Genomic DNA, 23,008 nt, shown 5'->3' with positions numbered 1-23,008 from the left:
GGTGGTTCAGTCAGTTAAGCGTATGACTTCAGCTCAGGTCATCATCTCATGGTTTGTGGGTTCAAGCTGCACATCAGGCTCTGTGCTGACAGCACAGAGCTTGGAGCCTGCTTTGGATTCTGTGTCTCCCTCTCTCTCTCTCCTCGTTCCCCACTTGCACTCTGGCTCTCTCTCAAAAATAAATAAACACTAAAAATAAATGAATGAATGAATGTAGCAAGACAAAAGAAGACAATTATATACAGAGGAAACCCCATAAGGCTATCAGTGGTTTTTTTCAGCGAAACTTTCCAAGCCAGAAAGGAGTGGCATGATGTATTCAAAATGCTGAATAGGAAAAACTTGTATCCAAGATACTATATCCAGGAAGGCTATCACTCAGTATAGAAGGAGATACAGGGGCGCCTGGGTGGCGCAGTCGGTTAAGCGTCTGACTTCAGCCAGGTCACAATCTCGCGGTCCGGGAGTTCGAGCCCCGCGTCAGGCTCTGGGCTGATGGCTCAGAGCCTGGAGCCTGTTTCCGATTCTGTGTCTCCCTCTCTCTCTGCCCCTCCCCCGTTCATGCTCTGTCTCTCTCTGTCCCAAAAATAAATAAACGTTGAAGGAGATACAAAGAGTTTCCCAAATAAAAACTAAAAGAGTTCATGACCATAAAACCAGCCCTGCAAGAAATATTAAAGGGGATTCTGAGTGAAAAGGAAAGACCAAAAAAAGATAGTATGAAGCTAGGAAACACAAAACCAGTAAAAATAAATATTTCTGTAAACAATCAGTCAAGGAACTCACAAAATAAAACAATGTAGAATATGGCACCATATATCTAAAACTTGGGGAGGGGAGGAGTAAAGAACTGGTTCAAACTTAAACGACAATCAAATTAATACAGACTTCTGCTATAAGCAGAAGAGGCTATATAAAAACCTAATGGTAACCACAAATCAAAAACTACTAATAAATATGCAAAGAATAAAGAAGAAAGAAATCCAAATATATCACTAAAGAAAACCAGCAAACCCTGAAAGAAAGAGAAGAAAGGATCAGAGAAAAACTTTGGAAATAACTACAAAACAAGTAAAAATGGCAATAAATACATATCTATCAACAATTACTTTAAAACTAGATGGACTAAATGCTCTAATCAAAAGTCACAGGGTGGCAGAATGAATAAAACCAGGATCCATCCATATGCTACCTACAGGAAACTCATTTTAGATCTAAAAACACCTGCAGATTGAAAGTGAGGGAATGGAGAAACACTGATCATGCAAATGGATGTCAAAGAAAAGCTGGAGTAGCAATATTGGTATCAGACAAAATAGATTTTAAAACAAAGATTGTAACAAGAGACAAAGAGGGACACCATATAATCATAAAGGGAACAATACGGGAAGATATAATAATTATAAAATGTATGCATCCAACACAGGAGCACCCAAATACATAAAACAGTTAGTAAGAAACATAAAGGGACTAACTGGTAATAATTAACAACAGTAGGGCACTTTCACACCCCACTTACATCAATAGACAGATCAACTAAACAGAAAATCAACAAGGAAACAATGGCTTTGAATGATGCACTGGATTAGATGGATTTAACAGACAGATCTATTCAGAACATTCCATCCTAAAACAGAATACACATTTTTTTCAAGTGCACATGGAACATTCTCCAGAACAGATCACTTATTAGGCTACAAAACAAGCCTCAACAAATTTTAAAAGATCAAAGTCATACCATGCATCTTTTCTGACTGTAACACTATGAAGCTAAAAGAAAAAAATCTGTAAGAAAAAAACATCTGGAAAGACTACAAATACATGGAGGTTAAATAACATGCTCCTAAACAATGAATGGGTCAACCAGGAAACAAAAGAAATTAAAAAAGTACATGGCAACAAATGAAAATGAAAACACAATGGTTCAAAACCTTTGGGATGCAGCACAAGTGGTTCTAAGAGGGAAATTTACAGCAATATAGGCCAACTGTAAGAAGCAAGAAATATCTCAAATAAACAACCTAACCTTACACCTAAAGGAGCTAGAAAAAGAACAAACAAAACCTAATTACCAGCAGAAGGAAGGAAATAATAAAGATTAGAGCAGAAATAAGCGATACAGAAACCAAACAACTACAATAGAACAGATCAATGAAACAAGGAGCTGGTTCTTTGGGAAAAAAAATCACTAAAGTTGATAAACCTCTAGCCAGACTTCTCAAGAAAAAAAAAACAGAAAGGACCCAACTAAATAAAACTACAAATGAGGAGAAATAACAACAAATATCATAGAAACACAAACAATAATAAAAGATTATGAAAAATTATGTCAAAAAACTGGACAACCTAGAAGAAATGGAAAAATTCCTAGAAATATACAACCTACTGAAACTGCAACAGAAAGAAATAAAAAAATTTGAACAGACTGATAACCAGCAATGAAATTGAATCAGGAATGAAAAAAACAAACAAAAGGCCAGGAGCAGATAGCTTCATAGATGAATTCCACCAAACATATGAAGAACAGTTAATGCCTATTCTTAAACTATTCCAAAAAAAAAAATAGAAAAGAAAACTTCTAAATTCATTCTATGAGGACAGCATTACTCAGATACCAAAACCACACAAAGACACCATAAAAAGAGACCTACAGGCCAAAATCCCTGATGAACACAGATGCAAAAATCCTCAACAAAATACTAGCAAGCCGAATCCAACAATACATTAAAAACATCATTCACCATGACCAAGTGGGACTTATTCCTGGGTTGCAAGAGTGGTTCAATATTCACAAATTAATCAACGTGATATACCACATCAGTAAGAAAAAGGATAAGAACCATATGATCATTTTAGTAGATGCAGAAAAAGCATCTGACAAAGTACAATGTCCATTTATGATTAAAAAAAAAACCTCAACAAAGTAGGTTTAGAAGGAACTTAGCTGTACATAATAAAGGCCCTTTATTAAAAACCCACAGCTAACATCATCCTAAATGGGGAAAAACTGAGAGCCTTTCCTTAAGATCAGGAACAAGATAAGGATGTTCACTCTGACCACTTTTATTCAACAGAGTTCTAGAAGTCCTAGCCACAACAATCAGGTAACAAAAAGAAATAAAAGGCATCCAAATCAGTAAGGAAAAAGTAAAATTTTCACTATTTGCACATGACATGATACTATAAATATAAAACTTGAAAGACTCCACCAAAAAACTGCTGGAACTAGTAAATGAACTCAGTAAAGTCGCAGGATACAAAATCAATCTACAGAAATCTGTTGCATTTGTATACACCAATAATGAAGCAGCAGAAAGAGAAATTTAGAAAACAATCCCATTTACAATTACCCCCAAAATAATAAGATACCTAGGAATAAGCCTAACTAAAGAGGTAAAACATCTAGACTCTGAAAACTCTAAATTATAACACTGATGAGAGAAATTAGAGATGACACAAATGGAAAGACATTTCATGCTCATGGATCGGAAAAAAAAATATTGTTGAAATGTCTATACTACCAAAGCAATCTACACATTTAATGCAATCCCTATCAAAATACTAACAGCATTTTTCACAAAACTAGAACAAACAATCCTAAAATTTGTATGGAGCCACAAATGACTCCAAATAGCCAAAGCTATCTTGAAGAAGAAAAGGAAAGCTGGAGGCATCACAGTTCTGGATTTCAAGTTATATCACAAACTGTAGTGATCTAAACAGTAGGCACTGGCACAAAAATAGATACACAGATCAACAGATCAGAAAAGAAAAACCGGAAATAAACCCACAACTATATGGTAAACTAATGTTTGACAAAGCAGGAAGTGATATCCAATGGGAAAAAGACAGTCTTTTCAACAAATGGTGCTGGGAAAACATGCAAAAGAATGAAACTGGACCACTTTCTTATACCATATACAAAAACAAATTCAAAATTGATTAAAGACCTAAATGTGAGACGTGAAACCACAGATATTCTAGAAGAGAGCACAGGAGGTAATTTCTCGGACACTGGCCATAGCAACTTTTTTCTAGACAAGGGAAGGGAAAGAAAAAGCAAAAATAAACCAAAGGAAACAACAAACTAAAAGGCAACCTACAGAATGGGAGATGATATCTGCAAATGATATATCCGATAAAGGGTTAGTATCTAAAATATATAAAGAAAATGGAGAGCCGGGGTGGTTCAGTCAGTCAAGTGTCTGACTCTTGATTTTGGCTTAGGTAGTGATCTTGCAGTTGTGAGACTGACCCCTATGTTGGGCTCTGCGGAGCAAGGAACCTGGTTGGGATTCTCTCTCTCCCCCTCTCTCTGCCCTTCCCTATGCTCAAACTAAATCTCAAAATAAATAAACTTAAAAAAGAAAAAAGGTAATGATTTCAATTATTTGGGATAAAATTTAACCAAACAAGATGCTCAAATGGCATTTCTCTCTCCATTTTGGCTAGGTCCTCAAACTAGGTATAAGTGGTCAACTGGTTTAACAACTCTTTCCATACCAAGTAAAATGGAGGCCTTTCCCGTTCCCTTCAGCACCTGTTTTCTAACCTACATGTTTAAAAAAAAATTTTTTTTTAATGTTTATTTATCTTTGACAGAGAGAGACAGAGTATGAGTGGGGGAGGGGCAGAGAGAGAGGGAGACACAGAATCCGAAGCAGGCTCCAGGCTCTGAGCTGTCAGCACAGAGCCCGATGTGGGCCTCCAACTCAGACCATGAGATCATGACCTGAGCCGAAGTCGGATGCTCAACTGACTGAGCCACCCAGGCGCCCCTAACCTACATGTCAATGCTGCTTTAAAATGGGGTTGTAAGGCTGGCATTCACCAATTTTAAGAAGTTCACTTGTGGAGGCAGATTATCTTTTCTGGCAGCCACAGGCAATATCAGCAAGTCAGCCTGCCAGGCAGATGTGCCACCATTCACAGCTGTGCTGCAGTGGAGACCACTGCCACCCCTTACTGAAAGAGACCAAAGGTTTCTTGGTCCCTTCTGCAACCCCCACAGGTAAGAAAACGAACAAAAAGAAGAGGGTATTTCTGCAAAGGCAGAAATATGGTGGGCATGCCTCCTATCCCCACGGGGGGGGTGTGGGATGGGAGCAGCAGCAGTGGGTCAGGCTCTAGCCGGCAAGTTGGCCTGAGTGATTAGTATACGTAAAGTTGTAGAGATGGATGATACATAGCGATAGGTGGAAAGAGGAACGTGACACTGAACTCTACTTCTGAAGTTCATATTTTAAGTAAAACTTTACTAAAAGTGAGGTCCTCCAAGTAATTTTAAAATAAACCCCCTAAGATCCAGTATGAAAAGATCCAGTATGCCAAGTTTCATTGAAATTAAATTCCACTCAAGAAACAGTATGTTGCTATCACTCAAAATGTGATGTTCTGTTACACTGAACTGGATGTAGAATTAAACTTACCTTCAGAGACCGAACCGAGTCATCAGCCAGACCAATCACATTAACGTAAAGTAGATTGCTGTGCTTCAGGAATAGAACGCAGTGGTCCTTAAACATGTCCAAGTCTACAACTTTGGTATTTCTCTTCATTGTGAAAAATAAATCCCAATTCATAATGGCAGGGGTATCAGCTGCTGTTCTCATGAGCTGTGTGGAACAAAGTCAGAAGAGATCCAGGTAACAAAATGTGATAACCACGGCATCCAGAAGAGCCAAAGAACACATCAGGGCTGCAGTGTGACCATCACCGTGTGAAGGAGCCTGCTGTGTGGTGAGATAGAATGGCCTACTGCTTAGCTCACAACAAACCAATGGATGTTCGAGTGAAGGCATTTGCTAGCGAGCTAACTGTGGATGCATTAAGGAGCCTGGCTGGGACCAGCAGAACTGCCTAGCTGAGATCAATACCAAATTGCTAAGTTATAAGGTCATGAATTTATAAAAGTCTATTCTTTTAAATCATTAAGTTTGGCTTTCATAAATGATATAATCAGGATAAAGTAGGTTTCATTTGCTAATATTTTTAGGCATAATTACAAAGTGTAGAGACATTATATCTAAGGGAAGAGAAACGGAATTGGTTATGCATGGAAAGGTAGCATCAATTTCTACAGTTTACCAAAAGTCTACGAAAACAGTTAACTCTTAACGTAAAGAATGTTGTTGATGGAAGTGTGATACTTTTGAACAGACCACATAGGGACAAGGAGAATCCAGGATTACCTTGAATTCTGTAGGCTCGCCAACATTAGTGAGAATGTATAATTCGTCATCTCTGTGTTCAACGTAGTAAAGGACGCCATGTATTCGCTTCTGGATAAGTACTGGTGGGTCCCAAGGGCTTAGGCCATCTATCAACCACACTTCAGAAGTAGTCTTGTTCATAATGTTTATGGTGAGGAAACGACTGTCTTTTGTAAGATAAAGGAAAACAAAATAGCTGCGTGCACACACACACACACGCACGCAGAAAGAGACGGGGAGAGAGAGAGAGAGAGAAATCCAGTAAATTTCAGTGGCGTTACTTTGTTAATGACAGTATTTCACTGCCTGCTATACATATGTTGATTTATAATGCAGACAGAAAATAACTCCTTAGTGAACACTGCTTGTAAAATAAAAAAAATAAAAAAAACTATTATTTTTCTCATTTCCCCCACAGAAGTATTCAAAGGAACTTCTTCTCTAACATTTTATTATGAACATTTTCAAAACTACAGAAGTTGAACATGTCAGGTGAATACCCATATACCCACCACTGAAATTCAATTATTACCAATGATTTGCTTATATTTCCTTTATTACATTATTTGTGCATCCATCAATCCATCTTTTTCTAAATGCATTTTCAGGTACACAAAAGGTATCCTCTCACTTAATCACGTTAATAGATTATAGGCTTTTTAGTGGGAAGAGGAAATAAATTTCCTAGAGGAGATATGTAATTGTAGGAAAGAAGAGGGATACAGAATTTACTTTGTTCTTCCTCTGTATGCTCCCCTTCCCCCAGTTTTATAACAAAACAAAATAGAAATAACAGAAACACAAACAGGAAGAAAAATGCTTGCAATCTAAACACACTTTAAAAATTAATGTTAACTGTTTTAATTTTTTCTATTTTTCCTTCTCCTTTATTTGTATTTCATGCGTTTCATTTTTTTAAAGTTTATTTAAATATTTATTTTGTGAGAAAGAGAGAGAGCATGTGCACGACTGGTGGAGGGGCAGAGAGGGGGAGAGACAGAATCCCAAGCAGGCTTCACATGGAGCCCAATGTGGGGCTCGATCTCATGACCGTGAGATCATGACCTGAGCAGAAACCAACAGTCAGATGCTTAACCGACTGAACCACCCAGGCACCTCAATATGTGTTTTTTGTTTGTTTTACTATTTTTTTAAATGTTTATTTATTTTGAGAGAATGTGCACACCAGTGGAGGAGTGGCAGAGACAAAGAGAAGGGTGAGAATTCTAAGCAGCCTCTGAGCTATCAGTGCAGAGCCTAATAGGGGGCTCAGTCTCACAAACCATGAGACTGAGCTGAAATCAAGAGTTGGATGCTTGACTGAGCCATGCAGACACCCTTGTGTTTCATTTTTAAATTAAAAAACGTCTGACTTCGGCTCAGGTCATAATCTCATGGTTTGTGAGTTTGGGCCCCACATCAGGCTCTCCACTATCTGCAGAGCCCACTTCTGATCCTGCCTCCCTTTCTCCATGCACCTTCTCCGCTCAAGTGTGCGCACACGCTCTCTCAAAAATAAACATTAAAAAAAATTTAAAAAACTTTAAATTACTGAAGTACAGTTGATATATAATGTTATACTAGTTCAGATACACAATATAGTGATCAGAGAACTCTACCCATTACTCAATGTTCATCACAGCAAATGCAGTCATCATCTGTCACCATACAACATTATTACAATATTATTGACTATATTTCCTATGTTGTACTTTTCAGCTCCAGGACTTCTATAAAACACAGATGCAATTTTGGATTCTGCATTTGTGACTTCACATAATATCAGTATTCCCCCCACATTAATTACAATCTTTTATGGTCATTTTAAAAAATGTTTCTTTATTTTGAGAGAGAGTATGTGCACACGAGTAGGGGAGGGGCAGACAGAAGGAGAGAATCCCAGACTCCATGCTGTTAGCACAGAGCCTTTCGGGGAGCTCGATCTCACAAACCATGAAGACTGGAAATCAAGAGTTGAAAAAACCAAAATTAAGAATTGAACACTTAACTGAATGAACCACCCAGGTGCCCCGTGATCATTATTTTTAATGGCTACCTAATATTCTATTAGGTTGAATTATTATAATTCTTAAAACTTAAGATTTTAATGTTTCATTGTAATAAAGAATATAATAGGGAACGTATTCATGAAGACAGTTCCCCCTTCCTCACCTTTACAATTATTTCCCTATGATAAATACTTACCCATTTCTTAGGAATGGAAATATGAATTTAATGATAAGCAGTATCTTTTTTTAATCTTTTTTTTTTTAATGTTTATTTTTGAGAGGGAGAGACAGAGCACAAGCAGGGGAGGGGCAGAGAGAGAGGGAGACACAGAATTTGAAGCAGGCTCCAGGCTCTGAGATGTCAGCACAAAGCCAGATGTGGGGCTTGAACCCACAACCATGAGATCATGACCTGAACTGAAGTTGGAAGCTTAACCAACTGAGCCACCCAGGTGCCCCTGTTTTGGAAATATTTCAACCAAGTCGAATGAAGTACTTACCACTGGCATCTAAGTTTTCTGGATAGTTTTATTTTTATCAATTGATTCTTTAAATCTTTTAGGAATGTATGCTGATGTATGAAGTGATAAAAATTATTTTTCTATAGTATTAAAAAATTATACCTGTTTTTCATTGGTCTGATGCCTTTTCCATAATTTTTTATATATATAAATTTTTGAGTTATCTCTTCTGATCTCTATTATTTGTCTATCGGGTTGTATTAACTATTGAAGCTTAATGTGTTTTAATACATGGTTTTAGGACAAATTCCTTACTCTAGTTTGCTATTTTCAACACTATCTTTGCTATTTTCAGTATTTTACTTTTATGTATTTATTTTTGTTTGATGATGACACAGGTAATCAAAAGATAAATTACTTGGTCAACTACTTGGCAGATATTTGGTTACGGAAAGTCAGAATACAACTGGTTCTACAGAAACAAGTTTCTTATAAAGAGAAGACAAGTCATGGTAACCACAGAGCAAAAATGTACAACAGATATACAAAAGAAAAGAGAAGGGACTCAAACCAGAACACTATGGAAAATCATAAATTCACAAAGGAAGATAGTGAGAGAGAAAGGAACACGGGAGCCACAAAATAACCAGAAAACATCAATAAGATGGCATTAATAAGTACTCACCTATGAATAATTACTCTAAATGTAAATGGATTAAACTCTCCAATGAAATGGCACAGAGTGGCTGAATGGATAGAAAGGAAGACCCAACTATATACTGCCTATGAGATTCACTTCAGCTTCAAGGACACATACAGGCTCAAGATGAGGGGATATAAAAAGAAATTTCATGTAAGTGGAAACCAATCGAGCACAGGAGTAGCTATACTAATATCAAAGAAAATACACTTTAACTCAAAAGTTGTAACAGATAAAGGCAGCCATTATATAATGATAAATGGGTCAGTTAATTAAGAGGATATAACAGTTGTATCTATATACAGACATACCTTGGAGATATGGGTAGGTTCCAGAACCACTGATAAAAGTGAGTCAAATGAATTTTTTGGTTTTCCAGTGCAGATAAAAGTTATGTTTACACTATATTGTAAACTGTTAAGTGTGTTACAGCATTATGTCTAAAAACACAATGTATACACCTTAATAAAAAATACTTTATTGCTAAAAAATGCTAACCATTATCTTAACTTTCAGGGAGTTGTAATCACTGATCACAGATCACCATAAACAAATAACAATGAAAAAGTTGGAAATGGTGTGATAATTACCAAAATGTGACAAAGACATGAAGTGAGCAAGTGCTGTTGAAAAATGGTGCCAATAGACCTGCTTCAATATGTTAAAAAAATGCAGTCTGCGAAGTGCAATAAAACAAGGTATGCCTGCATGCACTCAACATCAGAGCACCTAAATATATTAAGCAAATACCAACAGATTCGAAGGGAAAAACAGACAACACCACCACAATAATAGTAGGGGATGTTAATACCTCACTTTCAGCAATGGAGAGATTATTCAGGCAGAAAATCAATAAAAAAAAATTGGGTGTGGACTCTATGTATACTTTAGACAAAATGGATGAAACAGACATATGTAGACCATTCCATTCAGCAGCAGCTGAATACATTCTTCTCAAGTGCACAAGGAACATTCTTGTGTAGGTAGATCATAGGTTAAGTCATAAGACAAGTATTAGCAAATTTGAGAAGACTGAAATCATACCAAGTATTTTTTCCAATCAAAATAGTAACTATTAAGAGAAAACTGGAAAATTCACAAATATATGGAAATAAACAATATACCGCTAAATAAGCAATGGGTCAAAAAAATCAAAATCAAAAATATCTTGAAAAAATTAAAGTAGAAATAGAACATACTAAAACTTAAGGGATACATAAAAGTACTTCTACGAGGGAAGTTTATGGGATACGTGTTTACATTAAAAGTATCTCAAATAGGGGTGCCTGGCTGGATTAGTCGGTAGAGCATGCAACTCTTAATCTCAGGGTCATGAATTCAAGCCCCACGATGGGTGCATAGCCTACGTAAAAAAATAAAAAGGGGCTCCTGGGTGGCTCAGTTAAGCATCTGACTCTTGATTTTGGCTCAGGTCATGATCTCACAGTTTGAGTTTGAGCCCTGAGTTGGACTCTGTGCTGACAGTGTGTGCTTGGGATTCTTTACCTCCTTTTCTTTCTGCCCTTCTCCCACCAACATGTGCACCCACGCACTCTCTCTCAAATAATAAACTTAAAAAAAGAGGAAAAAAAGAACTATCTCAAATAACATACATTACACCTTAAAAAATTAGAAAAAGAAAAAATAAGCCTAATGTTAGAAGAAGGAAGGAAATAATAAAGATCAGAGAAAAATAAATTAAGGAGACCAGAAAAACAATAGAAAAGATCAACAAAACTAAGAGCTGCTTTTTGAAAAGATAAAACTGACAAACTTTTAGTGAAATTAAGAAAAAAAAAGAGGATTCAAAATCGGGAAGGAAAAAGGATGCATTACATCTGATACTGTACACACAAAAAAGTATAAAGTTACTATGAAAATTATATGCCAGCAAATTAAATAATCTAGGAGAAATGAGTAAATTCCTAGAAACATACAACCTACCAAGACTGAATCATGAAGAAATAGAAAATCTGAACAGACCAATAGAGTAAGGTAGAGTTGATTACCAATCAGTAATCAACAATTTCTCAGCAAAGAAAAAAGCCCAGGACGAGATGGACTCACTGGTAAAATCTACCAAATATTTGAAGAATTTGCACCAATCCTTTCAAATTCTTCCAAAAAAACTGAAGAGAAGGGAGCACTTCTAAACTCATTTTATTAGGCTGGTAGTACCCAATACAAAAGCCAGATAAGGACACTACAAGAAAACTATCCAATATCCACAGTGAATATGATACAAAAATACTCAACAAAATGCTAGCAAACTTAATTCAGCAGGCACATTAAAAAGATTATTTATCATTATCAAGTAGGATTAATCCGAGATATAAAAATGGTTCAACATATGCAAATCAATAAATGTGATACATTAATAGAATGAAAGCTAAAAATCACATGATCATCTTTATAAAAAGCATTTGACAAAGTTCAACATCCATTCATGATACAGACTCTCAACAATTGGATATGAAATGAATGTTACTCAACATTATAAAGGCCATATATGACAAGTCCACAGCTAACATCACATTCAGTGGTGAAAAGCTGGAAGGTTTTCCTCTAAGATCAGTGGATGACCACTCTTACTACTCCTAATCAACATAGTACTGTCAGTCTTGATTTTATATATAGGAAACATTAAATATTCCACCAAAACACTGTTAGAATTAATCAATGAATTCAGTAAAGTTGCAAGATGTAAAATCAAGATATGGAAATCAGTTGTTTTGATATACTAACAATGAAATATCTGAAAAACACACAAAACAATCCCATTTAAAACAGCATCAAAACTAAACACAGTACTTAGGAATATATTTAATCAAGGAGGGAAAGAGATGTGTACATTAAAAACTTAAGACTTTGATGAAAGAAAATAAAGACAACACTATAAATGGAAAGATATGCTATATTCATGATTTGGAGGAATGACTATCATTAAGATGTCCACACTACCGAAAGCCATCTATACAATGAATGCAATCCTTATCAAAATTCTAATGTCATTTTTTAACAGAAAAACAATTCCAAAATTTGTATAGAGCCACAAAATATCTAGAGTAGCCTGAAAAAGAAGAACAAAGCAAAATGCATCACTTTTTGATCTCAAACTGTATTACAAAGCTATAATAATCAGAACAGTATGGTACTGGCATAAAAATAGACATGCATGGGGGCGCCTGGGTGACTTAGTTGGTTAAGCGTCGGACTTCGGCTCAGGTAATGATCTCGAGGTGAGTTCCAGCCCCGCATCAGGCTCTGTGCTGACAGCTCAGAGCCTGAAGCCTGCTTCAGATTCTGTGTCTCCCTGCTTCTCTCTCTGCCCTCCCCTGCTCGCGCTCTGTCTCTCTCTCAAAAATAAACATTAAAAAAAAAAAAAAACAACCGACATGCAGATCACAGAAACAGAACCGAGAGCACAGAAACAAACCATTGAGTATATGTCCAACTGATATTTGATAAGGGAACCAAGAATACTCAAAAGGGAAAGGAAAATCTCTTCAATAAATTGTGCTGGGAAAATTGGATAATCACATGCTATTGAAATTGCTATGCTAATGAAATTGGACTCCAATATTACTCTACTCACAAAAATTAACCTGAAATGGATTAAAAGACCTAAACATAAGACCTGAAACCATAAAATTCCTAGAAGAAAACATAAGGAAAAAGCTCCCTGACATAGGTCTTGGCAATTATTTTTTATGACACCAGAAGTATAAATAGATAAATAAGTGGGACTATATCAACCTAAAAAGCTTCTACATAGCAAAAGAGACAATCAACAAAAAGAAAAGGCAATCAATGGAGTGGGATAGAGTATTCCCAAACCATTTATCTGATGATGGGTTAACAGCCAAAATATATAAGGAACTCCTACAACTCAAAAGCAAAACAAACAAACAAACAAAAAATCCGATTTAAAAATGGACAGAATACCTGAACAGACATTTTTCCTAAGACATACAAATGGTCAACAGATACATAAAAAGATGCTCAACGTCACTAATCCTAAGGCAAAGGCAAATAAAAACCATCGTATCACTTCACATCTGTTAGAATGGCTATTATCAAAAAGACAAGTGGTAACAAATGTTAGGATATAGAGAAAAGGAAACCCTTGTGTACTATTGGTGGGAATATAAACTAATAATAGCTATTATGGACAAAAAAATGTAGGGTCCTCAAAAAATTAAAAGAGGAACTACCATATGATTCAATGATTCTACTTCTGAGCACATATCTATAGGAAGTGGGATCTGGATCACAAAGGGACATCTGCACTCCCAAGTTCATTGTAGTATGAACAACAGCCAAGATACAGAAACAACATACATGTCCACTGATGAATAAATAAAGAATACACACACACACTGGAGTATTGTTCAGCCACAAAAAAAGGGAAATCCTGCCATTTGTAAAAACGAGGATGCAACTTGAGGAGGGCATTCTGCTAATAAGTCAGACGGAAAAAGACTAATACTGTATGATATCATTTACATGTGGAATCTATAAAAGCCAAATTTACAGAAACAGAGTAGTAGAATGGTGGTTGTCAGGGGATGAGAGCTGGGTGAAATGGGGACATAATGGAAAAAGGGTACATACTTTCAGTTATATAAGATGAACAAGCTTTGAGGATCAGGTGCCCAGCATGATGACTATAGTTAACAATACAGTATTAACATACTTGAAAATTGCCTCGACAGTATATTTTAAATGTTACCACCATACACACAAAAAAGTGGTAATTTGTGAGGTGATTGAGATATTAACTAAACTTCTTTTGTTATTCATTTTGTAACAGGTATATGTACCAAATCACCACATACATCTTAAACTTAACATGTTATATATATATATGTCAATTATATTTTAGTAAAGCTGAAAAAAGTAAATCTTAAAAAAAAAATGCATGTGTGCATTGACAAAAAAAAACTCTAGAATGATATCAAATAACTTTCAATTCAGAAAGAGAGAGAAGACAAGGGATGTAAAGAACTAAGGGCAATCTGTTTTCCCATTCAATTGATATTTATTACAAAATTTTTAATTGTTATTTTAGAAAGAGTGTGTGCAAATCCGGGAGAGGGGCAGAGGGGCAGAGGGAGAAAGAGAGAGAGTCTCAAGCAGGCTCCACGCTCAGTGCAGTGCCTGATATGTGGCTTGATCCCATGACTGTGGGATCATGACCTGACCTGAAATCAAGAGTCAGATGCTCAACTGACTGAGCCACACAGGGGCCCCCAATTGATATATATCTTTTAAACTTAATATATCCTTTACCTCTGATTAGGAAAATAATCATGCTTACTTTGAAAAATAAGTTGACATCATACTATATATTCACTTTTTTCACCCAGCGGAGTAATACATTTTTACATTAGTTGTAATTTATAATTCAGCAGCAATATATTCTTTTTTTCTGAGCACAGGTGACACACAATGCTACGTCAGTTTCAGGTATATAACAAAGTGATTTGACAAGTTTATATGTTATGCTATACTTACCACAAAGCAACACATACTTTAAATTCTGCTATATCCTGCTAAGAATTCAATGGTTAAAAGGTACTCACAGCCATCACTGGTTTAGGGTTTTAGCTTGAAAGACAGAAACTGACCTAAGTGTACCATTTAACTAATAGGCATAGATGAATGGCAATGATACAGGCCTGGTACCCTACTTATCAGTAAAGATGCAAAGGTGGAAATGATTCGGTCTTTGTTCATGATCTAGCAATTCTAGGTTGTCTTTATAGAGTTTACATGTAGGAACCATGGTGTAATGCACAAAATAAATTTCAGTTTTAATAATCAAACGTGTCTTTTTTTTCTTATTATTAATTACAATGGTTGCAACCATTACCCTTGCATGGGTAGCAAACTCCAACTTCTCATTCTGCAGTATTACTGGATATGTAAGTGAGGGGTTTGAAATGATCTGCATTGATTTTTAATTTGCGTAAATATATATAAAGATAGGTATACTCCAAAGTATGAAAGAAACACAGAAACACAAACTAAACCCAGAAAGACTTTTGGAATCAATATGTCAATGTCATTATCCAAATCCTAAAGCATTACCTAAGTATTACCAAGGATACTGAAACTGAACAAGAAATGGCTTATCCAAGATCAAACAATCTGTGGAAAAAAATAAAACTAGAACCATCTGCCACATAGAGGAAAAGGGGCCATTCCAGGCTAATTCCATTTGTCCCACAAGAATTTAGGTTCTATTGTGAAGGAAGAGCAGTGTCAAGTGCTAGAAGATGCAGGCGTTTGTTTTTTTTTTTTTTTTTAATGAACTGTATGATTTCAGGTAAATCATTAACTGTCTTTATTTTCAAAAGGCTAATTTCTAGATGAAGTTAAAGGTATACCTCTAAAATTCCCTTTACTTGAAATTTCTAAGATGTCAAGTGTTTGGTGCAGCTTAATATAATCAAGTTACCCTGAGACGGCCTCCCTGAGTTCTTTGGGGTTTGAACCCCTGGTCTTCAATGACAAGGCCTGTTTCAGTAACCTCCCAGGCTTTTCTAATTTAGCCCTGTTCTGGCTGCTAGTGACAGAACCACACTGTACGTTGTATAAGTGAATAGCATTTGTACCAGTTGTGTTTTTGGTGGTTGTGAGGGAGGTGCTGTTTTTCAGTGACTTGAAAAGCAGGTCTCTTAATTTGGTTCAGATCTTTTCCTTTAGAATCTATATAATTCTGTTCTTCCCAGAATTTGTGAATTAAATGGTTCCGGAAGTATTTGAAAATGGAAGAATTAGGGATGTCTGGGTGTCTCTGTTGGTTAAGCATCTGACTTTGGCTCAGGTCACGATCCTACGGTTTGTGAGTTCGAGCCCTGCATTGGGCTCTGTGCTGACAGCTCAGAGCCTGGAGCCTGTTTCGGATTCTGTGTTTCCCTCCCTTTCTGACCCTCCTGTCCTTGCGTGCTCTCTCTCTCTCAAAAATAAACAAACATTAAAAAAAATAAAATAAAATGGAAGAATAAATATTCAAAACTATCGATCTTTAAGAATAGTAGAGAGGCATTTTCCTTGAACATGACTTTCAGAGGCTCTCTACCATCGAAATCGAAAACTACCTTTGAACAACCAAATTTACCAAAGCACTGCAAACAAAGCAGATGAAGAACCTGGTTGGTAAGGGTTCTTTTTAGGCACATTTATAACAGCACATCTTTAAAATTTAGGTACCCATGGGGCACCTGGGTGGCTTGGTTGGGCATCTGACTTTGGCTCAGGTCATATTCTCACAGTTTGTGAGTTGGGAGCCCTGCATCAGGCTCTGTGCTGACAGCTCAGAGCCTGGAGCCTGCTTTAGATTCTGTGTCACCCTCTCTCTCTGCCCCTCCCCGCTCATGCTCTGTCTCTGTCTCCCTCTCAAAAATAAATAGACATTTAAAAAAATTAAGGAAAAAAAAATCAGGTCCCCAAAACTGGGCCAAGAGGGGCAGGTAAATACAGGCTTTGGTGAACTTTACTTATGAGAACAGAAAACTGAAACCTGAGGATCAGAGCAAACATAGTAAACGGCAGCTCTGTGTTTTAGAAGTTCTTTGAAGACCTTTACTTCATTTCTCTTCAGGTATTCTGCTTTTCCCTTTTGGTCTTCCCTTCTGGATTTGGGCATTATAAAGTATCAAGAATCTACAAACTAGTTTGTATTGTAGATCAGGGTTCTGAATGTCAAATTAGGCTTAACCATAATTGGTTAGTTCCTTATGGGGCAGAAAAGCATGCTACAAGCCAAATAAGTTTCCACTTAATCTTAGAAATTAGGATGATAACGATATATGGCAAGTGAGTATCTCATTCCAGGGTATAGCTCACTGTGTTAATTTGAGCTTTATTCACAAGATGGCAAACAGTTTGTAATCACAAGTTATTGATATAATAAATTACTACCTTAAACTGTCATCTCCCCAAAAGACAGCCTTAACAAATGACATATAAAATCACAGGGGCACTTGGGTGGCTCTGTTGGTTAAACATCTCTTGATGTCAGCTCAGGTCATGATCTCACGATTCATGAGATCAAGCCCCATGTGGGACCTGTACTGATAGTGCAGAGCCTGCTTGGGATTCTCCCTCTTCCTTTCTTGGCCTCTTCTCCCACTCGTGCTCTCTTTCTAACTAAACTAAAAATCAAACAAACAAACAAAAATAACAAGAAAATAGAATACTTCTATCAGACAAACTAGACTTTATTTTATTTTTTAAAAAAAAAAAATTTTTTTTCAACGTTTAATTATTTTTGGGACAGAGAGAGACAGAGCATGAATGGGGGAGGGGCAGAGAGAGAGGGAGACACAGAATCGGAAACAGGCTCCAGGCTCTGAGCCATCAGCCCAGAGCCCGACGCGGGGCTCGAACTCCCGGACCGCGAGATCGTGACCTGGCTGAAGTCGGACGCTTAACCGACTGCGCCACCCAGGCGCCCCTGACAAACTAGACTTTAAATTAAAGGCTGTAACAAGAGATGAAGAAGGGCATTATATAATAATTACAGGGTCTCTCCATCAGGAAGAGCTAACAATTATGAATGTGTATGCACTGAATTCGGAAGCACCCAAATATATAAAACAATTAATCACAAGCATAAGCAATCTTATTGATAAGAATGTGGTAACTGCAGAGGATTTTAATACTCCACTTACAGCAATGGACAGATGCTCTAGACACAGAATCAATAAAGAAACAATGGCCCTGAACGATATATTGGACCAGATGGACTTGACAGATAGATTTAGAACTGTACATCCCAAAGCAGCAGAATATACTTTCTTCTTGAGTGCACATGGGACATTCTCCAAGATAGATCACATACTGCATCAGAAAATAGCCCTCAATAAATATAAAAGAACTGAGATCATACCATGCACACTTTCAGATCACAATGCTATGAAACTTGAAATCAACCATAGGAAAAGTCTGGAAAACCTCCAAAATTATGGAGGTTAAGGAACATCCCACTGAAGAATTAATGGGTCAACCAGGCAATTAGAGAAGAAATTAAAAAATATATGGAAACAAATGAAAATGAAAATACAACAATCCAAATCCTTTGGGATGCAGCAAAGGCAGTTCTAAGAGGAAAATACATTGTAATCCAGGCCTATCTCAAGAGACAAGAAAAATCCCAAATATAAAATCTAACAGCATACCTAAAGGAACTAGAAGCAGAACAGCAAAGACACCCCAAACCCAGAAGAAGATGAGAAATAATAAAGATCAGAGCAGAAATAATATAGAATCCAAAAAAACAGATCAATGCAACCAAGAGTTGGTTTTTTGAAAAAATAAACAAAATTGACAAACCTCTAGCCATGCTTCTCAAAAAGAAAAGAGAGAGGACCCAAATAGATAAAATCACAAATGAAAATGGATTTATTACAACCAATCCCTCAGAAATACAAGCAATTATCAGGGAATACTATGAAAAATTTTATGCCAACAAACTGGACAACCTGGAAGAAATGGACAAATTCCTAAACACCCACACACTACCAAAACTCAAACGGGGAAATGGAAAATTTCAACAGACCCATAACTAGTGAAGAAATTGAATCAGTTATCAAAAATCTCCCAACAAATAAGAGTCCTGGACCAGATGGCTTCCCTGGGGACTTCTACCAGACATTTAAAGCGGTTAATACCTATCCTTCTCAAGCTGTTCCAAAAAACAGAAATAGAAGGAAAACTTCCAGACTCATTCTATGAAGCCAGCATTACTTTGATTCCCAAACCAGACAGAGACCCAGCAAAAAAAAAGAGAACTACAGGCCAATATCCCTGATGAATATGGATGCAAAAATTCTCAACAAGATAGTAGCAAATCGAATTCAACAGCATATAAAAAGAATTCTTCACGATGATCAAGTGGGATTCATTCCTGGGATGCAGGGCTGGTTCAATATTCGCAAATCAATCAACGTGATACATCACATTAATAAAAGAACCATAGGATCCTGTCAATAGATGCAGAAAAAGCATCTGACAAAATACAGCATGCTTTCTTAATAAAAACCCTCAAGAAAGTTGGGATAGAAGGAACATACTTAAACATCACAAAAGCCATTTATGAAAAGCCCACAGCTAATATCATCCTCCATGGGGAAAAACTGAGAGCTTTCCCCCTGAGATCAGGAACACGACAGGGATGTCCACTCTCACCACTGTTGCTTAACATGGTGTTGGAAGTCCTACCATCAGCAATCAGACAACAAAATGAAATTAAAAGCATCAAAATTGGCAAAGAAGTCAAACTTTCATTTCTCGCAGACTACATGATACTCTACATGGAAAACCTGACAGACTCCACCAGAAGTCTGCTAGAACTGATACATGAATTCAGCAAAGTCAGAGTACAAAATCAATGTATAGAAATTGGCTGCATTTTTATACACCAATAATGAAGCAACATAAAGACAAATAAAGAAACTGATCCCATTCACAACTGCACCAAGAAGTATAAGATACCTAGGAATAAAGCTAACCAAAGATGTAAAAGATCTATATGCTGAAAACTATAGAAAGCTTATGAAGAAAACTAAAGGAGATGAAAAAAACTAAAGGAGATTCAAAGAAATGGAAAAACGTTCCATGCTCATGGATTGAAAGAATATTGTTAAAATGTCAATAGTACCCAAAGCAATCTACACATTCAATGCAATCCTAATTAAAATTGCACCAGCATTCTTCTCAAAGCTAGAATGAACAATTCTAAAATTTGTATGGTATCACAAAAGACCCCAAATAGCTAAAGTAATACTGAAGAAGAAAACCATAGTGGGAGGCATCCCAATCCCAGACCTTAGCCTCTACTACAAAGCTGTAATCATCAAGAGAGTATGGTACTGGCACTAAAACAGACACATAGATCAGTGGAATAGAATAGAGAACCCAGAATTGGATCCAGAGATGTATGGCCAACTAATCTTTGACAAAGCAGGGAAGAGTATCCAATGGAAAAAAGACAGTCTCTTTAACAAATGGTGCTGGGAAAACTGGACAGAAGAATGAAACTAGACCATTTTCTTACAGCATACACAAAAATAAACTCAAAATGGATAAAGGACCTGAATATGAGACAGAAAACTATCAAAACCCTAGAAGAGAAAGCAGGAAAAAAACCTCTTTGACCTCAGCTGCAGCAGTTTCTTCCTCGACACATCTCCAAAGGCAAGGGAATTAAAAGGAGAAATGAACTACTGGGACCTCATCAAGATAAAAAGCTTCTGTACTGCAAAGGAAACAATCAACAAAACTAAAAGGCAACCGACAGAATGGGAAAAGATATTTGCAAATGACATATTGGATAAAGGGCTAGTATCCAAAACCTATGAAGAACTCACCAAACTCCACACCTGAAAAACAAATAAGCCAGTGAAGACATGGGCAGAAGACATGAATAGACACTTTTTCAAAGAAGACATCCAGATAGCCACAGACACATGAAAAGATGCTCAACATCACTCATCAGGGAAATACAAATCAAAACCTCACTGAGATACCACCTCATGCCGGTCAAGGTGGCTAAAATGAACAAACCAGGAAACTACAGATGCTGGAGGATGTGGAGAAACAAGAATCCTCTTGCACAGTTGGTGGGAATGCAAGCTGGTGCAGCTGCTCTGAAAAACTGTGGAGGTTCCTCAAAAAATTAAAAATAGATCTACCCTATGTCTCAGCAATAGCACTGCTAGGAATTTACCCAAGGGATACAGTAGTGCTAATGCATAGGGGCACATGTACCCCAATGTTTACAGCAGCACTTTCAACAATAGTCAAATTATGGAAAGAGCCTAACTGTCCATCCACTGACAAATAGATACAGAAGATGTGGTTTATATACACAATGGAATACTATTTGGCAATGAGAAAGAATGAAATCTGGTTATTTGCAGCAATGTGGATGGAACTGGAAGGTATTATGCTAAGTGAAATAAGTCAGTCAGAGAAAGATAGCATATGCTTTCACTCATTTATGTGGATCTTGAGAAACTTAACAGAAGACCATGGGGGGAGGGAAGAGGGGGAAAAAGTTAGAGAGAGGGAGGGAGGCAAACCATAAGAGACTCTTGGATACTGAGAACACAGTGAGGGTTGATGGGGGGTGGGGGAGAGGGGAAGAGGTGATGGGCATTAAGGAGGGCACCTGTTGGGATGAGCACTGGGTGTTGTATGGAAACCAATTTGACAATAGTATTATATAAAAAAAGAAAATAATAGTGGAATCATATGAATAGTTCTAGTAATTTCTCATCAAAACAATCATCATCAGAAAAAAAAAAAAAAAAGCAAGGGCAGCATCACGAGGCCAACAATGTTAGTTCTATGGGCTGGACAAATGGAACTTCTTCAGATCTCAAATTCTCAATATAAACTGGGGACTGTACAAGATTTTCATTACATCCCTGTCAGTTTTGACATTTCATGAAATGATGGGTTAATTTTCTTGTTTTGAGTATCAATTTCACTGACATAGATTTGGTGTTAAATCTTTTTTTTTTTTCTGTTCAGACACTGTCCAAACTGTACCGTTAATTGACATATAAGGTGACAGGACCTGGTGTCAAGCAAAAATCTGTTTCTAGTAAGTCATTTGGAAAAGTGTATCTGGGTAAGAATAATGGGATTTTGCCAGATAAACTTACTGTCATTTCCTCTCACGCTTGCTGAGTATAAGACATGAGTCCTGGATTACAAGGAGTAAAGAGCATTACTTTTATAGTTTTATGTAGGTATGTATGTATGCATGCATGCATGCATGCACGTTTGTTTGTTTTTGAGAGAGACAGAGACAGAGTGCGAGGGGCAGAGAGAGAGAGAGGGAGACACAGAAGCCAAAGCAGGCTCCAGGCTCTGAGCTGTCAGCACAGAGCCTGACACGGGGCTCGAACTCACGAACTGTAAGATCATGACCTGAGCCAAAGTCAGACACTTAACCGACTAAGCCACTCAGGTGCCCCAAAGAGAATTAGTTTTAAGAAGCAATTATCAAAATACTGGAGAGAGTAAAATTTAAACACCAGTGGACATCGTGGCTCAAAGCAATAGAATTTAAATGAAAGATCATCTATATGAAATGTAGTGACTTCTGTGCAATTGACACCATGGCATTCTAGTTTATAGAACCATATTCTATGGTTTATAAGAGATCTAGAAACGCAGTATGACAACCCAATTAAAGACTTAACAACTCTCCTCATATGTCACAGTCCCAAGACAATGTAAGCAACTTAGCATATGCAGTGTACTGGTATATTTGTGTTCACTCTGGAGTTTGAATAGATCCATATTCCAATTTTGAATCCAAACAACTAATAAAAGAATGATTATGCTTATCTTCCCTATTACACCTGGTTCCAGCTGAAATCAACATCTTATGTCAACCAAGAACTGCACTTTAGGTAACTGGAGATAAACCCTGGAGGAAAAAATTTAATTTCATTGTTCTAGTACCTTGGGTCCTTTTCTGTGTAAAAACGTTCATTACGTTTGTTATCACCAAAAGTTGCTCGATACACATCATGACAGCGAAGGTTCCTCTGGAAGGTGTAGAATAAAACATCTTCCTCTTCTTCATCCTTTACCCATTCT

General features: G+C 36.9%; 1 protein-coding gene across 5 annotated transcripts in view; it reads right to left on the bottom strand.

Annotated features, from left to right (window-relative positions):
- Window positions 1-23,008, bottom strand: part of PREPL (prolyl endopeptidase like) — a 63,764-nt gene that overhangs the window by 21,543 nt on the left and 19,213 nt on the right. For all 5 annotated transcript variants that reach the window (XM_040453868.1, XM_040453866.1, XM_040453867.1 and 2 more), the window contains 3 exons: window positions 22,871-23,006; window positions 6,192-6,408; window positions 5,430-5,615 (listed from right to left, as the gene is read on the bottom strand). In XM_040453868.1, coding sequence (XP_040309802.1) covers window positions 5,430-5,615; window positions 6,192-6,408; window positions 22,871-23,006 — 539 coding nt within the window. The remainder of the gene's footprint in view (window positions 1-5,429; window positions 5,616-6,191; window positions 6,409-22,870; window positions 23,007-23,008) is intronic.

This window comes from Herpailurus yagouaroundi, unplaced genomic scaffold (assembly GCF_014898765.1).
Source record: "Herpailurus yagouaroundi ecotype Mexico unplaced genomic scaffold, PumYag 210, whole genome shotgun sequence".
In the NCBI taxonomy this organism is placed as follows: domain Eukaryota; kingdom Metazoa; phylum Chordata; class Mammalia; order Carnivora; family Felidae; genus Herpailurus; species Herpailurus yagouaroundi.
Note: the sequence above shows the minus strand (reverse complement) of the source record. Positions and strands in the feature narration are given on the sequence as shown.